This window comes from Pantherophis guttatus, chromosome 5, assembly GCF_059756535.1.
Source record: "Pantherophis guttatus breed Tessera chromosome 5, ASM5975653v1, whole genome shotgun sequence".
In the NCBI taxonomy this organism is placed as follows: domain Eukaryota; kingdom Metazoa; phylum Chordata; class Lepidosauria; order Squamata; family Colubridae; genus Pantherophis; species Pantherophis guttatus.
In genome coordinates this window covers 83,937,854-83,955,874 of record NC_142067.1, presented here as the reverse complement: position 1 = coordinate 83,955,874, position 18,021 = coordinate 83,937,854, and the positions used below count along the sequence as shown (strand labels likewise).

Genomic DNA, 18,021 nt, shown 5'->3' with positions numbered 1-18,021 from the left:
AAATCTTTACAAAATGTTCTACCAATGGCATTTGCCTCCAGCGAGATTAGCCAGGATGTACTTGAATAGATCTCCGAATTGTTCGAGGTGTGGACACAAGCAAGGAACATTCTACCACATGGACTTGTCCTAAGATTAGGAAATTTTGGGGCAAGATTAAAAAATGGCTGGATGAAATAACAGGGCAGAAGATAGAAAGAAAGCCGGAATTGTTTCTCCTGGGTATTCTGGAAGGGAAAATGCAGAAAAGTATACAATATATCATATTACACATACTAATGGCAAGTAGAATTGTGATAGCACAAAATTGGAAACAATCAGACACCCCTCCAGATCAAATCATAATAAAAAAAATATACGAATGTGCAGAGATGGACACATTATCTATGGAAATGAAGGAGAGGGAGGACACTGAGTACTATTTAATATGGAATAAATGGTATTCCTGGTTGGAGAGTAAACATAAAACTTAAGAGATGTTTTTGTTACGAGACTGAATTGTAAATAGAAGTCAAGATAATTTAGATAAAGATGTAAGTTTAAGATAGAGATATTTAGAAGTAGAATTTGTGTAAAGAGGTTAAATAGGTTAGAGTTAACGTTGCAGAAAAGTTGTTATTAGTATTGAAATTCTGATGTTTGTTTTTTGTTGTTTTTATTTTTTGTTTTTTGTGTGTTTCTTTTCTTGCTTTTTTTGTGTGTATTGTGTTTCTTTTTGTACTGTGTATTTTAAACTTTGGAAATTTAATAAATATATATATTTTTTTTTTAAAAAAGAAATTTCTAGGTGTTGGGACTTCAACTCTCACAATTCCACAAGGTGGTTGATCATTTTTAAGAATTTTGGGAGATGGTCCACCTACCTGGAAATTGGCATGGTTAGGACTTACAACACTAGAATTTCCTCATTCCAGAATCATGCCACAGAATGTAACACTCTTTCAAGCCAAGGTAACCTTGTCCACATAAATAATAACCTGGACAATTATTATGTGTATAATTATTTACCAACTTCAGAGGATTGTAGATCAAATTATTAGGAGACCAGTAAAAATCCATTTTCTGATTTTTTTTTAGTTGTCAATTCTAAATAAAGAAAAATGTGGATTAGAAAGACCACACCTGAAATACTACATCCAATTTTGGTTACCACATTACAAAAAAGATGTTAAGACTTTGGGGCATGACAGTAGGTAGCATTCTATTATATGAGGGGCTGCCACAAAGAAGAGGGGATCCACTTATTTTCCAAAGCACCAGAAGGCAAGACAAGAAATAATGGAGGAAACCAATCAAGGAGAGAACAACTGGAATTAAGAAGAAACTTCCTAACAATGAAGACAATTAACCAGTGGAACAGCTTGCATTCAGAAATTGTAGGGCCTTCATCACTGGAGGTTTTTAAGAAAAGACTGGATTGCCACTTGTCTGAAATGGTATAGGGCTGTGATGGCGAATCTATGGCACATGTGCCAGAGGTGGCATGCAGAGCCCTCTCTGTGAGCACGCACGCTATTGCCCCAGCCCAGCTCCATTGTGTTTCTGTTATGTTTCTCGCTGTCATTTGCAGGGAAACAAAAATTTGAGAGATTAAAAAAAAATGTGTGAAACAGCATTCCACCTTCGTCGTGGTACATTTGCTGTTGCTGCCTCCATGGCCTGCCCCCTACTCTCACAGTGCCTTGCACAGCAAAGTGAAATTTAGCGTGGAGCCACAATGTGACCCTGGCGTCATCTCAGCTTGTTCTGGCCTCCCGGGTATCAGTTTTTTTCCTGCAGAGCTGCCTGTGATGGGATGCCCCGCCTCCCTCCCAGCCAACAGAGCTTCGTTGCACTTCTCCTGGGCTTGTTGGCCTCCAGACGTCAGATTCCCACCACCCATTCAGGATTTCCTTCCCCCCCGCCCCCAGGGGAGAAAGAGGGAGGGAGGGAAGGAGGGAGGGAGGGAGAGAGAGGGAGAGGGAGAGAGAGAGAGGGAGAGAAAGAGGGACACTTACAATGAGGAGGTGTTGTGTGTATATAGAAAGAAATAGTAAAAAATGTTGCTAGCAAACTGAAATGAAGAAATGCTGCAGACCTGGATGGTGAAACGACAGAAATATTAATATAGGGATTTGCTCTGCTGATCAAGGGGTTGGGAGCTTATGTTTTGTGTGTGTATGTGTACATATGTACGAAGGCTGCCTTTACAGCATTGGAAGAATGGTTGGAAGAATGCTGTAACAATACAAAGGCAAAGAATGAGTAATACTGTAAGGCCCGTCCTCTCCCCCTTATTCAAGAAAGTAAAGACTCTCGAAACTTAGCGTTTCAAAAGGAACCTTTTATTGAACAGGGGTGATAGCAGGGTGAAAAGAAAGCAGGCTCTGAGGAGCCCTCAAGCCATACAGTTAGAATAAAGGAATTAGAAACTACTCCCAACAATCCAATGTGGATTCAGCCAATCCGCAGGTGTGAAAATGTTATTGTACTGGCCGCTCTGAGAAAATGATAAGGGAAGTTTCTCAGGGTCATCCTCTGCCAGCTTTCAAGCGATGTAACCCACATGGCCCTCCCTCCCCTTACATTCCCCAAAAGGTGCAAAAATCCCAGGGCGCTTAGGCCCCAGGCTAAAAGTTATAAATCAATAAATTGCAGGATACAGGATACATAGGAAAGAGAGTAATGAATAAAGAAAGTAATTAGAAATCCCACCCCCTTCCCCTAAAGAAATGGCATATAAATGGAAATGCCACGGCCTCTCTGCTTCTCAAAGCAGTTTCTTTTCCTTGGAGAGTCGATTTCGCAGGTTTTCCTCCAGACAGGCAGGAGTTTTCAAACGGCACTCTGCTGCGCAGTACCCCTCCTTTCTGCATTTGAAGCATCCCGATGGCCTCGGTGCCAGGGCGGTTTGCAGCTTGAACGGTTCCCTCTTCCCCTGGGGTGGGGACCTTGTCCACACTCTAACTGCTTGGTACTGGTTTCGGGTCATATCACTCTCGGCTTCCTCTGCCATCAGGTACCATTCATGCAAGTGGTTAGGGGCTCCTCGGGCTAAGCAAGCGATGTACAGGTCATCATTCAGCCGATACTTAAACCAGCTCACTAGGATGTCTTCTGGCCAGTCAATATGGCAGGCTAAGTCGCGGAATTCCTCTGTGTATTCTGCTACTGATTGGCAACCCTGTTTCATGACCCTGATGCGATTGCGGGCTTTGCGGTTAGCTAGTGGGTCCCCAAAATGCTGTCACAGGGCTATCATAAAATGGTTGAAGTTTCGCAGCTCCAGGGCGTCGGCATTATAGTTATCATCCATCAGGCAGCTGCCCCCTCCAGGGCCAGGGTGCCGACTCGAACTCGCGCCCCCTGGGTTAGGAAGTTTTGGCCGTATTCCTGCATATATGTGAGGACTTGGGCTAAGAAAAAGCCCAACTTCTGGGGGCTCCCTCATACTTTACTCCCGGGGGGGTGGGGTTCCTCTACAACTGAGGTCCCCTGAGCTGGCCGGGGGCATTCACCTGGGCTGGTGCTATGAGAGGAGGGTTTCCCAGCGCAGCTGCTGTTCCGGCGGCAGTGGAGGCTTGGTCGGCTGCTGCGGGGTCCAGAGTGATGGCTCTGGCTTCATCAGCTGCTGGTGCTGCATCTGCCCTCCTCCATTGATGATCCGGCTCCCTTCAGACATTGAGGTCCCCCAGAGCCTGCATCATGAGCCAGGTGACATGCTGAGTCGGTCACTGCCCAGCGGTTCTTCGATCAGCTCTTCCTGGTCGGATAGGGCCTCCAACTCCATTTCTACCCTGGCTTTCGGCTACCGCAGTTGAGGGTGACTCCCTTGGTTCTCCCTTCCTAGCTGTCCTTCTTCCCCACGCCAATTGACCACCTGGGTTTCATGGGGCCTTCCAGGACAGCTTGGATGTCTTCAATGGGGTATATGGGGCCGGCATCTGGCTGGGTGGCTGTGGAGGTCTCCCCCCAGCATTCAGCCTCTCCTTGCTCGCTGCTGTGTTCAGACATAGTTTGTAGGATCCCCTCGGTAGAGTAAAATTTTTCTCTCTGGGTTGATCACATTTGCAGAACCTGCTTTCTGTAAGGCCCAGCCTCTCCCCATTATTCAAGAAAGTAAAGACTCTCAAAACTTAGCATTTTATTGAACAGGGGTGATAGCAGGGCGAAAAGAAAGCAGGCTCTGAGGGGCCCTCAGGCCATAGTTAGAATAAAGGAATTAGAAACACCTCCCGACAGTCCGATGTGGATTCAGCCAATCCGCACGTGTGAAGATGTTACTCTACTGGCCACTCTGAGAAAATGCTAAGGGAACTTTCTTAGTCATCCTCCGCCAGCTTTCAAGCAATGTAACCCACATGGCCCCCTCCCCCAAAGTAATGGCAGATATACGGATCTGAAAAATACAACTACTGGGAATTCCTTGGCGAAGTGCATCTCGCTGCTATTGGGCGGAATCCTGATTGAAAGATACAAATGTGACAAAGGGCAAAATGTAGGAAATGTGGTTAAACTTTATCCTGGTGGAGCTGGTGGAGGAAACCTGATTTTTCTTTAAACAGGCCACTAAGAAATTAAAGAAATGCAGAAAGTTACAAATTGAATCTGAATTTTAAGTGATCTACTAGTTAGCTGGGGGATTTTAAAAAAATTTACAAACTCAAATATGAGGGCTTTTGCCCAAATATGAGGGAGGAGAAATTATGAATTTCCTTTGGGTTGAGAAGAAGTGAGATTTCATGCCTGAGGAATTACACTCAATCCGGAGAAGTTTAGGAGAATGGGACCCAGAGAGTGAACATTTAATTTTGCTGCATAGAGCTTTAAAACATTTGGTGCTGCATACTTGAACTTGGGTGATGTTATTTCTGCTCTAATCCCCTGACACATTTAATTGTAACCCTTAATGTTTAATTTTTATTAAGTTCAGGGGTTTCTTCCACTCCCCAGGTGGGAGGGGGAGAGAGAGGGGGAGGAAAAGAGAGAGAGATGGAGAGAGGGAGGGAAAGAGAGAGAGAGAAACAGAGAGAGACAGAGGGGGGGGAAAGAAACAGAGAGAGAGTGGGAGGGAAAGAGAAAGAAAAAGAGGGAGGGAGGGAGGGAGAGAAAGAGGGAGAGAAAGAGAGAAAAGGGGGAAAGAGAGAAATGATATTACAAAAGTTTTTTTTATTATTGCTAAATGTAATATTTCAAAAGCAGGGGGAAAAATGAAGGGGCATAAAAGTACATTTATCACATTTTTCTTAGAACAATTAGCTGAACTCTGGCTTGTTTATCATTATTTTAGGTAGTAAAACCTCATTATTCAGGTTAAATTGCCATGTTGGCACTTTGCCATAAATAAGTGGGTTTTGGGTTGCAGTTTGGGCACTTGGTCTCTAAAAGGTTCACCATCACTGGTATAGGGTCTCCTGCTTGAGCAGGGGGTTGGACTAGAGGACCTCCAAGGTCCCTTCCAGCTCTGTTGTGATTGGATCAAGGCTCAGTGGGAGTCACAGAGCCCATTTTAATTAACAAGTCTGTGCTTCAACTTGCTTTTTTCTTTGTGGGCTGAGATCCTGCTGAAGAGATTTCATACTACATTGTGATGCTTAAATCCTAGATTCCATGACAAGCTGGCGGCTGCTACTAGGGACACCCTCCTCTTGATAATCCAGGCTACAAAATGGTTTTACCCACCCACCTCCTGTGCTTAGGATCTGGATCCCATCTTCCCAATCGAAGACTTGGACGTGCAGCAGAATGTAGCAGGGCATGGCAGTACAAAAATGTATTAAAACATACCACGCAATTACTTTTTCACCATCGTGCGTTCATCCCTTTCATAGGCAATGTAGTAAGGCTTTGCGCCGACCTTCTCGAAACCCGAAACCCGAAACCACTCTGCCATCCATCAGAGCCCGCCACCCAAGGGGCGGATTGAAAGGGCCTGATTCTTGGCTGTTTCCTGTTTCGCAAATTGTAGAGCGTCAAGACGCCAATTCCCTGAGGAGACGCCAACGCAACCAATTAGCAGACAGCGGAATTGCGCAAGGAAAGGGCTGGACGCGCTTTGAAAGGATGTGGAAATAGAGGGTGGGAACTTTCTTCGCTGTTTTTTTTTTTTCTTTTAGAGGGCGGCTGTTGCTGAAGGGAAGGACGGGGATTGGCTGGCAGCAACGCCTGTTGTGCGGCGGTTGTCGCCGAAGGTGCCCGGCGCCGGCTGGTGTCAATTCTTACTTCAGTCTGGGTCACGCGCCCTTTGCTTTTGGTTCGTGAGTTTCTTCCCTTTTTCTCGCTCGCCTTGCTGCGGCTCCTAATCTTGTGTGAGCAGGACCATGGCGGATGTGAGTAGCTGCGTGCCCTTGAGGATAGGCAGTCTGGAAGATAGACCACAAGAGGTGGAAAAGAATACTCTTCGTATTTTCCCCTCCTAGGGAGAGCGGAATGCGATGAATTCATTTGTAGAGATGGGTAAAACAGAAAGGCAGGATATAAATAAAATAAAATTCAAATATAGTAGAGTATGGCTGAGATAAGAAGACAGCATCCTCTTTTTAGAGTCTAGTAAAGCAGCTCTTCAGAGAAGATAATTTAGTACAGGTTTCTACAGACTGTGCTGAGGAACAATTCTTCTTCCCACAACCTGTGACCATACTGGTCAGAAACGATCAATTGTACACAGGTATAGAGAGAGGCTCATTCATAGGGACAATTGACTATCTGATCCTGTGAAACTGGTGCAGAGTGTCCCCCCTTCCTTTCCCAGATGTGCTTAAAAAGTTAACTCATTCTTGCAAAGAACAGTGGGCCCCAGGTATTCCTTTTTGAGGAAGCCAACCAAAGAAACTTTGGCTTAAAACTGACTTTTAAGCAGAGATTCAAATTTATTTATAAGAGGAATGTGTTTAGACCTCTTGCAGAACCCAGTTTACAGAATGAGTTGTAATAGTTCTGTCCTCTAGGACTTGTAATTCTGGTAGTAACAATAGTAGAATGACTCTCAAATGAAACAACCCGCCCTATGCATGAATTTTTTATAATAACAGAACACATTCCTGAGCTCTGCATGTGCTTAGAAACTCTGCTTACTTAGCACTTATTACTTGAACTTGAAGTACAGTAGAAAACCAAAGTATAGTAGACTGAAAAAGTGTGAAGTTTGCTCAACCTAAAAATAAAAATGTTTAATGTATTGATGAGTTCGTGTTCTTTCTCAGCAGGGTAACAGGGGCCCGTTAATAAGTGAAATCAGACAACGTTTTGAGACAGAATATTTATCAGGTTGGTAATATGAATATTCTGTTCATACTATAGTTTATCCTGTACATTTATAACATTACAGATTGACTGTAATAGGAAAGAAAACATATTGATTGACAGAGGTACATAACTTAATTTCTTTATATTTGTATTCTGTGACTACTAAAGATTGTGTGAATGACTACAGTTTTAAGTTTGAAAATCCTCATGATTAAAGTTTTTAAGAGGTAAACATTTGGTTCCACTTATCTCTTCATATACTCCCAATGAAATTTGTTTATTGTAACAATCTTCCCATTACATCATGATGCTCCTTGAGTCAGCTTCATTTTCTTTCATGCTTATAATACTACTTATCTGTAATCTAAAGATAAAAACCAGATGCAGAGTAAGGAAGCATTATTGACCTGTCCATACTATACAATTATAATAAAAAATATACACTGATTGTGGTTACAAACAACACTTAACACTACCCTATTATAAATTTAACCTTTTCATATTGAATTTATGCTCTTGCCTAGGTTTTCACAGAATATGGGTTCTTTGATAAAAAAAAAAACAGAATCATATGGATAGCCAAACTTAGAAAGTTCTATGGTTAATCAAAAATATGATTTTCCAGTTCAGTTGTGCAGCCTCTCAATAGCAGAAAGGCTAGGCTGCATTTTTACTGCTAGCTCAAATATGATTTTGAAAAAGCATTTCCTCTTCAGGCATTTAGGTTTGAAATATTCAAGGACTTGAAAATTGGTTAGAACTCATTCGCAATTTTGGGGAGGGGGGTTTACATCCATAAGTCAAGAAAAAGGATATATATTTTGTTTAATTATTTTATAAATTAAATACTAGCTTGCTACAAATACTTCTTTTAAATATATTCTTTATGACCCAGTTTTTATGAGAACATATTAAATAACTAACTTCTATTCATATTGATTAGCAAAAAGAGATAAATATGATTCCAGAGATATAGAAAGATTGCATCAAGATGATATCTGGGTTGATAATTTCTTAATATGGCGAGATGATATTGTGGATGATACACTGAAGATGATTGATGAAAGCTTTCAGTGGAGGAAAGAGTATGCAGTTCATGGTAAGATATCTCATCATTTTGAAAAATGTTTTGATATGCATTTGATAAAAAAAATATAAGAAACAGCTGAAAGTAACTGTTGCCAGAGGAAATTGTATTCTAAACTGGAACAAAATGAAACTAGGTATTTCAAGGCTGGGTATAACTAATCAGATGAATGGCATACAAATTTAATAAATATATTTATTAAATGTTATGTTTATATGGGTAGTCTCAGGTTCAAAGTTCAAACTATTCAAAGTTACATGATGCTGATTAAATGGTACTTATGACAGATCTTTGTAATTCCAACCATTGTAGCATCCCAGCAGTCACATGATTGCGATTTCTTACATTCCCCACCAGCTTTCTACATGTAAAGTCATTGGGGAAACTGGCAGGAAGTTTGAAATCATAATCCTGTGAGGTGTTTGCTGAACAACCTGCATGGCCCTCATTTAACAACAGCAACCAGGACTGCTTGTTGCTAAGAATGAGTTGCACATATTCACCCGCTGCTCGCACAGAATCATCCCTTCTCCCCCTCCCCCCTGTCACCACCAGTCCCTAAAGCCAAAAAGCTTGGGGACTGTTGATCTAATTCACAGTAGTCTTTGTGCAGTGTCCAAGAATCAAACCATGAACTCTGCTTGCAGATTTTCAATGTAGTTGCCTAATTCCTTAATTGTCAGAGGTTCTGCTATTACATGAGAATAAGAATAATTATATAATTAACTTTGAACTAATATTTTAAACTCCATTTTAGATTTAAAAATTTGTATCTAAATTTGGCATTACCCTTTAAGTTGTAACTATTACCCTTTGGTCTAAAATATAAATATAACATTTTCTTTTCTTTGGATTAAAAAATAGCAATTTTATTTTCCCTTTTTATTTAAGATTTTAGATTGCTGTTACAGTATTTGATATACTAAAATAATTATTGTAATAATAAAACAAGACTGTTTTCTTCAGATTTGACTGAATCTTCTTTTCCAAAATTGATACTTGATGTTGGTGCTATTTACCTACATGGTTATGATAAGGAGGGCTATAAAATATGTAAGTCAAATTTACAATTTTATTTACTTATTCATTTATACAAATGCAATCAGAATGAAGAATTTAAAGTAATACAGGGATTGGTATAAAGTCACTGAAATCAGTGACATTGGTGGTGGAGGTATCTAACAAAACCCATGTATTTCTTTAGTACTGATATACATTTAAAATTGCTTACAACTTCTGACATTTAAGAGGAGCAATGCAATCTGTATATATCTATTAAAAAAACAATTGCATTTTTTAGTTTAATAACAGGTATAAAAATAGAGCTTTAAGTAATACTATATTTAAGTTAGAGGTGATATAACTATAACATAACATATTTTAGATTTCATTTTAAATTTGAAAGTGCTAATGTTTTTTTCCCCTATTCTATCTAGTTCAGAGTTAAACCTTTTGTTCACTAAGCCATAATATGGTTTCTTGGATCTTGGCTTAAAAATAAATCGAATTGTGGTTTATTCAATAAACAATAATGAAATAAACCATGGATGATTATGTATGAATATGTTCAGTAATTGTTTTGAATTGAGGGCTGTAATGATTTGAGTGATAATTCAGAATGAATTGGGCTAGATTGTGGATTGAATTGATGTTTATTTGGTATTTTTGGAAGGATTGTGATTTCATTTGCAATTCAAGAGGCTATATTGTGTACAAAATAATTTTTTGTACAAGAAATCTATCACAAGAAGTGATAAAAAATGTAACAGACTGTCGCCATCACATAAAAGTGGATTCAGAGGTCTATAGATTTTCCATGCATAATGCTGCTTTTTGAGGCTTGTATACAAAGATCCTTGTTCTGATTAAATTTCTGTCTGTTTTCAGTCTTCCTACTTCAGACCTGGTTATTACAATCCAATTCAGTGAAAATAAATAATTACTCTCATTAAATTTGATTTGCATTAGAGCCATATTGTCACTGCAGTGTTAGCAATTTTATTTGATGAATATAAAAAGGGTAGACTGCATTCTGGACAAACTCAATTAATTTGAGCTTCTGAACATTTGTGGAGTCCAGCATGGTTGTCTCTGAAATCTATACTTTTATAAGATGCTAGAGGAGCATAATTTTAGACATTTTAGATGTTAAGGTGTATATTTTTAATTTAGAATGAATAGCCTTTATAGTAATTGGAATATCTAAAAAGTGCAGAAATTGTTACACTTAGATTGAAATGTGAACCAAAATACTTACTGGAAAGTGATAGTATAGTGCCATGATGGCGAACCTATGGCACATGTGCCACAGGTGGCACGCAGAGCCATATCGGTGGGCACGCGAGGGTTGCCCTAGCTCAGCTCCAGCATGCATGCGCACGCCGGCCAGCTGATTTTCGGATCCACCGGAAGTCGGGAAACAGGCTGTTTCCAGCCTCCAGGGGGGTGAGAAAGGCCCGTTTTTCGCTCTCCCCAGGCTCCAGAGCCTTTCTAGGAGCCTGGGGAGGGCGAAAACGGCCTTTCCCACCCCTCTGGAGGCCGGAACAGCCCGTTTTCTGACTTCTGGTGGGAGCGGAAGTTGGGAAACGGCTGTTTCCGGCCTCTGGAGGGCCTCCAAGGGGTGGGGAAGGCTGTTTTCGCCCTCCCCGTGCTCCAAGAAAGCCTCTGGAACCTGTGGAGGGCGAAAAACGGGTTTACCGGGCCCACTGTGCCATCGTGTGGCAAAGGCGGGGGGAGCATGGGGGGGTCATGCGTGGGGGCCAGGGTGCATTGAATTATGGGTGTGGGTATGCGCGACCCCCCACGCTCCCCCTGCTTTTGGCACGCAACAGCAAAAAGGTTAGCCATCACTGGTATAGTATGTGATAAAATATTGTTGTTAAAAGGATCAAACATACAGAATTTTTCTGAAGTAGTGGTACATAATCAAATAGCAATTTTCAAAGGTCTTCTGGCCTTATTTTAAGGTGTATAGCAGATACTGTGCAATTTAAAATAGACAATTATATTTGGACATTATATTCGTCAATCATCCACATTGAATTGTTGTTTTTAATTCAGTAACACTGATTTTTAATGTCACACTAGTAAAGAAAAATTAATTTTACCTGATTTTTGAATAAAATATTTTTGATTTGTAATGTTTTATCTTCTAAAATTTTAAATTAAAAGAATAAAGAAGTTACAGAGACATATGAAAAAAAGAAAACATACATGTTAAAAAACAAACAAATAGTATCTTCATTTAGAGATAGCCTGAAAGCTGTTCTTACCTTTTTGACACATTTATATGTATTTTCCCCTCCCCACATTAGTTTGGTTCCGAGTGAAATTACATACAAAAGATTCTAAAACACAATTTGAAAAAAAGAAACTAGTAGCCTTTTGGTTAGAGCGCTATGCAAAAAGAGAAAATGGAAAGCCATTGACAGTGGTGTTCGACATGGCTGACACTGGACTGAGTAATATCGTAAGCATTTTTTAAATTATTTCATATTATTGTGGCTTGAAAATTTAATTTATACAGAACAGCCTTAGATAATCCTCTAGGTAGAGTACTGGAATTTAAATTAATTATTTGCTCCTTGGGATACATCTTAAGTATTCTGGATTGACTGGCTCATTAATCACAAAGTTTGCTCTTTAATAAAAGCTAGCATAAGTATTCTATTTACTTAATAAGAGAAAATTATGTAATAATGTATGCTGGTTTGCAAAGTCCCATGGAAAGCTATTTAAGACCTAACAGCAACTCAGCATTATATAGCTATTGGGGAAAATGCATTTATATCAGTCTTCTGATGAAGCAATCAAGTGTTTTCTTGTGACAAGTCAGGAAAGAACCTCATGAGAGTGCATGCAGGATGCCACATGGTTTTTGTTCTCATTGCAACTAATAAAAACTCTGAGAGGATTTTATTAAAACTGCACACCCAGTTAACATTATAGGCAGTTTGAACAGATTGCTTCAGTGTATATAAACTTTGCAAACTTAAGATTTAACCTTTGAATATTTTTTCTAGTAAGGAAATACAATATTCTATATTATTTGGTACAAAAAAATGCTTGAAACTCTTAACTCACTTCTAAAATACTCTGTACCTTTAAGGGTGATTTCTAAGCAAAATATCTGCTGACTTAATAATAATAAAAATAATCTGTTTTTATTTTAGGACTTTGATTTTGTCCGGTATATCATTAGCTGTTTTAAAGTATATTATCCTAATTTTCTCAGTAAGTATGAAGCCATCCATATCAAATCAAATCTTTCTGAAGGGCTTAAAGCCACCAATGTGGTGGCTGAAATATAGATAAAATAGAAAAAAATGAAGCCAAAAAGAAGTTTTCAGTCACAAGCAGAGACATACAATCAAATTGGGCAACCCAGGATGTTAGCACCAAATAACGATCAGATGGGAGAAATGACAGATAGAAGCCATCCTCTTTGTCAGATAATTTCTTTAGGATAGGATGGATAAATGTTATCTACGATTCCCTGTATAAAGAGCAAAGAGAAGCATATTTATTTTATTTTATTTTTAAATTTATATACTGCCCTTCTCCCTGAGGACTCAGGGCGGTGTACAGCCAGAATTAAAAAACATGAAATACAAATATTAAAAACAATTAAAATATATATAAATTTGGCCCAAAATTAAAAATACAAACCAATTAAAACATTTAAAATTTCTTCTTAAGCCAGCCTGGCTTGCTGGAAAAAGTGGGTTTTAAGGGCACGGCGGAAGGTGCTAAGATTCTCCTTATCTCTGGGGGCAACTGATTCCAGAGGGTAGGTGCCCCCACAGAGAAGGCCCTCCTCCTGGGGGTCACCAGCCTGCATTGATTGGCTGATGGCACCCTGAGGAGGCCCTCTCTGTGGGAGCGCACGGGACGATGGGAGGTCGTTGGTAGCAGCAGGCGGTCTCGAAGATAGCTAGGCCCGATGCCATGGAGCGCTTTAAAGGTGATAACCAGCACCTTGAAGCGCACCCGGAAGACCACTGGGAGCCAGTGCAGCTCGCACAGGAGCGGTGTTATATGGGAGCGCCATGCTGCTCCCATCACTACCCGCGCTGCTGCATTCTGGACCAGTTGGAGCCTCCGGGTGCTCTTCAAGGGGAGCCCCATGTAGAGAGCATTGCAGTAGTCAAGGCGAGAGGTGACAAGGGCATGAGTGACTGTGCACAGGGAATCCCGATCAAGAAAGGGCCGCAACTGGCGAATCAGGCGAACCTGACAAAAGGTCCCCCTGGTTACAGCTGTCAGATGTTCCTCCAAGGACAGCTGCCTATCCAGGAGGACTCCCAGATTGTGAGCCCCTTCTGTGGGGGCCAAAGACTCTCCCCCAATAGTCAGTGATGGAGTCAACTGACTATATCGGGATGCCGGGAGCCACAGCCACTCAGTCTTGGAAGGGTTGAGCTTGAGCCTGTTCCTCCCCATCCAGATCCGCACAGCCTCCAGGCACTGGGACATCACTTCAAGGGCATCATTGGGGTGGCCTGGGGTGGAGATGTACAGCTGGGTGTCATCAGCGTACTGGTGGTATCTCACCCCAAAGCCACGGATGATCTCGCCCAGCGGCTTTACATAAATGTTGAACAGAAGGTGCGAGAGGACCGATCCCTGCGGCACTCCACAGATAAGAGGCCTCGAGGTCGACCTCTGCCCCTCTGCCAACACAAACTGCGACCGGTCGGAGAGAAAGGAGGAGAACCACCGCAACACGGTGCCTCCCACCCCCAACTCTTCCAGCCGGTGCAGCATGATACCATGGTCGATGGTATCAAAAGCCGCTGAGAGATCTAACAGGACCAGAACAGAGGAGCAACCCCTGTCCCGAGCCCTCCAGAGATCATCAACCAATGCGACCAATGCCGTTTCCGTGCTGTGCCCAGACCTGAAACCTGACTGGAACGGATCTAGATAAGATGTTTCCTCCAGAAATTGTGGGAACTGTCGCGCGACCACACTCTCAACAACCTTCGCCATAAAGCGAAGGTTGGAGACAGGACAATAGTTGGCCAATATTGCCGGATCCAGGGATGGCTTCTTGAGGAGAGGCCTCACCACCGCCTCTTTCAAGGCAGCGGGAAAGTGGCCCTCACTCAGTGAAGCGTTGATAACACCCTGGAGCCAGCCTCGTGTAACCTCCCGGGAAGCCAGTACCAACCAGGAGGGACACGGGTCCAGTAAACATGTGGCTGCACTAAGTCTCCCCAAAATCCTGTCCACATCATCGGGAGTCACAGCGTCAGACTCCTCCCAAATAACATTCTCAAGACTATTCCTCGTCACTCTGCCCTGATCTACCCAGTCAGAGTCCAAAACCCGCCGGATCTGAGCGATTTTGTCATACAGGTATACCTCAAGGACTAGACTACTGAGCTGTCCTCCGAGGACATCTATGCTGACGTATAGGAATATTTTTGCAATGTTCGAAGAGCATGACAGAAGGCAGTGGATCTGGCCTAGTCAGAATAACCAGAAAAAGTTCTGGCCTGTGAGAGAAGAGAGGTAAGAAATTAGCACGTATTATATCAGTTTGGAAGATTCCATATGCTGCAGATGATTGAGTTGAAGAATAGTGTTATAGATATGCTGCTGAAGAAAACTTCTGACATTTTCATTTTCAATGAGAGCCCCTTGGATTAAAGTTTAACTTTTTTTAACCAGATTGATTTAATTTCATCCTTAAGATTCAGGAGCCAGACCCACCAAGAAAAAAAGCTAATTTTAGCTAAAGGCATTGTTTATACCACTCCATAGTTCCAGGAAATACATTTAAAAAAAACTAATCTTTTTTTTTTTTAAAAAAATAAGAATTATTAAAATAATCTCTCTGAAGAGAGAATTGAAAAAAATGTAGCAGTTAAAAATTATCAAAGCACATTTACTGTAATAAGTTCATGGAAACAAAAGCCTCCCAGAGTTGTTGGATACGAGATGGGCAGCAAATAAATTTTATGAATAAATAATAGATAAATAAAAACTCTTTTTTTGTTCTTGCAGCAAAAATTGTGATTTTTGAATTGCCTTGGGTAATGAATGGTGAGTTGCAATTTTAAATTATCTTTAGAGAGTATCTTTAAAACTGTAGAAGTTAATATTTCTTCAAAGATTTTTGAATTCATTAGTGGTAGGGATATTCTTATGATTAACAGTTGAATTAAAAGCATATATTTAGATTTCTATGTTTATTTTATCTGAGGCATCAAAAGTCACTTAAAAATTATTTAATTAAATTTACCTATGTTCCAGTCGATTCTGAACATGTTTTCCGAAACATGGGACTCTGTTAAGTTATTTTATATGATTCCCATTTTAAGTAATGGCACTAATCTGAAGTGAATTTGCATTATATCTCATATTAATAAAAATAGGTTGGAAAAAGCTTTTACTATCGTGATTATTCCTGTCTCTTTAATCTAGCTGCTTTTAAAATTGTAAAAAATTGGCTGGGTCCAGAAGCAGCCACCTTGTTGAAGTTGACCAATAAGAATGAAATCCAGGAGTACATAACTGCTGAATACCTACCACCTTATATGGGTGGGACTGTAAGTATGCAATTGTGCAATTATTATAATGTGTATGAGAAGACTATTAATAACTACAATAAAGGAATTATTACTTTTCTGGTATATTCACTCAATATATTTGATATTGAATTACAGTCATTAATGGGAAAACAAACATTTTGTTCAATCTTTATAATTTTCTATTTTTTTATGTCTACGAATGCTTTCTCTGATTTACGTTTTTTTAAAAAAAGCCTTAATTAGCTAGCTGCAGGGCTAACAATAATGAATTAAATTAGCCAGCTCCAAGGTCATGTTTTGTAAGCCCCTATATGGATATTTTTCAAATATCATTTGTGATTATTACAGGATTTCATATTTGCATAAGAAAAGATAGAAGACTAATGATGGTTGAAATATTCAGTCATTGTGTGTTAGGGATGTACAAATCCCTCCAAAACCTGCATGTCCATATCCTTTATTCTTTACAGATTCAGCACTAGGAATGGCTACTTTGGAAGGAATCTGAAAGTATGATTCTCCAAATGGGGAGAAAGTATTCAGATGTGGTATTTCATTGCAGTTTAAATCTGTAGTTGTCACCAGGAAATAGTGCTGGCAATCGTAGTGTATTTCTTAGGATCAAATCTTTTATCGGATAGAAACTGCAGCCCACAATTCAACCCATTCTCAAGCTTGCCAATTTCTCAGGACAGCTTACTAAGGGCTTCGCTGGTCTTTCCCTCAAAATGCTGTTGGTGGAAGGTATATGTTCCTTTAAACACTCAGTCAGGGTTCTAAAGAGTCTAGCACTTCCTTTCCAGTGTTAGCAGCAAAGAGAGATTTTTCTGTCATTTGGTAGTCCACCAAATCCTCAGAATCTTGTAGATTCTAGATTTATGAAAACCAGAACAAGCAAACAATTTCAGCTTCTGCTGCATCAAAAACTGTTCAGTTGAAATGGAACCACTTAAAGAGCGAATCAAGTTGACTGTTCCACCCACATCACTTTTGGGATTGTTTCTAATTGAATCCAGTTTCTTTTCTATAAAATTTCATATTCTGTCCACCCACAAGTCTTGACTTTCATAGCCACAAATAATGTATTTGTTACTTTTTGTTATAGGATGCTTTCAAATACAGTTATCCTCCATTAGTTGATGATGATTTCCAAACTCCATTATGTGAAAACGGACCTATTACTAGTGAAGATGAAGCTGAATGCAAAGAAGTAGACACCAATAACAAAGACAACTTAGACACTACTGAAGACCAAGCACTCAATTCAAAAAAGGTATCCCTCAACTGAAGGCTACATAAGAGAATGACATCTCTCACTGTTTCATGTCTGTATTTCCCATGTTACTGTTAATTTGCAATACCTAATAAAAATGCCTAAGAAGTATTTGACCATTATATTTTGCTGTCAGAATCTAAAGTCCATGTTATAAACAAACTGCAGACAGTCAATTTTAATTCCTGCCAAATTTCATCTGAGGAATACATTTTTGTTCTGATGTGGAATTTCAGTTTTCTGCTTCACTTTCTGATACATAACTTTGATTCTTTTGTCTCTTATAAGAAGTTGTGTGAAGTACTCACTTAATGACCCATGCAGTTTTCCAACTACAGTGACAACTGGAATTCTCAGGACTGCTGTTGCTAAGTGAGGCAGTCATGTGACACTGTTTTATGCCCATGAACAGTTGAAATGTTGGTCCCAATTCAAAATTGTTGCCCACATGTAAAATATAGATTAAAATAAAGTAGTATTGAAACTCGAGCTATTCCAAGATTCATATTTCTACTTAACCTAAGGAAAGACAATCTAGCATAATCAGAATCTTTTAGTTAAAACGCCCTGTATTCCTATCAATACTGACTGGAACTTAAGCTGCAGTCCTGTCCTCCGAAGTATTCATAAAGTGACATCTAATTTCTACATTTAGAACCTAAACTGGTGTGTGTATGCTTACACATTATTACATTTATTTCTTTATCTCAGTAAATTGACAGTCCTATCCATATCAAGACTATGTGCTGAAAATCTTTGCCATCTCTTTGTCCCCACTTTATTTCATCTATATGTACTTTATTCAACTTCTGACCACAATTGACCCAAAATTTCTGTTGCTCAGCAAGGCAGTTGTTGAGTTTTGCCCTATTTTATGCCCCTTTTTGCCATAATTGTTA

General features: G+C 40.0%; 2 protein-coding genes across 12 annotated transcripts in view; one reads left to right on the top strand and one right to left on the bottom strand.

Annotated features, from left to right (window-relative positions):
* FANCB (FA complementation group B) overlaps window positions 1-6,163 on the bottom strand; it is an 18,443-nt gene extending 12,280 nt beyond the window's left edge. For 2 of the 6 annotated variants that reach the window (XM_034434957.3, XM_087895259.1), the window contains exons 1-2: window positions 5,767-6,163; window positions 1,009-1,086 (exon numbers count right to left, since the gene is read on the bottom strand). The gene's annotated coding sequence lies outside the window, so the exon portion shown is untranslated. Of the gene's footprint in view, window positions 1-863; window positions 1,087-5,766 lie in introns of all 6 variants that reach the window. The other 4 variants (XR_015734506.1, XM_034434933.3, XM_087895258.1 and 1 more) reach the window with 3 other exon arrangements.
* The window catches only part of MOSPD2 (motile sperm domain containing 2), a 25,960-nt gene continuing 14,011 nt past the window's right edge, over window positions 6,073-18,021 (top strand). For 2 of the 6 annotated variants that reach the window (XM_034434977.3, XM_087895260.1), the window contains exons 1-9: window positions 6,073-6,308; window positions 7,185-7,245; window positions 8,168-8,323; window positions 9,278-9,364; window positions 11,626-11,780; window positions 12,484-12,544; window positions 15,323-15,361; window positions 15,743-15,867; window positions 16,955-17,122. In XM_034434977.3, the coding sequence (XP_034290868.1) occupies window positions 6,300-6,308; window positions 7,185-7,245; window positions 8,168-8,323; window positions 9,278-9,364; window positions 11,626-11,780; window positions 12,484-12,544; window positions 15,323-15,361; window positions 15,743-15,867; window positions 16,955-17,122 (861 nt within the window). In that variant the 5' untranslated portion in view covers window positions 6,073-6,299. Of the gene's footprint in view, window positions 6,309-7,181; window positions 7,246-8,167; window positions 8,324-9,277; window positions 9,365-11,625; window positions 11,781-12,483; window positions 12,545-15,322; window positions 15,362-15,742; window positions 15,868-16,954; window positions 17,123-18,021 lie in introns of all 6 variants that reach the window. The other 4 variants (XM_034434970.3, XM_034434993.3, XM_087895261.1 and 1 more) reach the window with 4 other exon arrangements.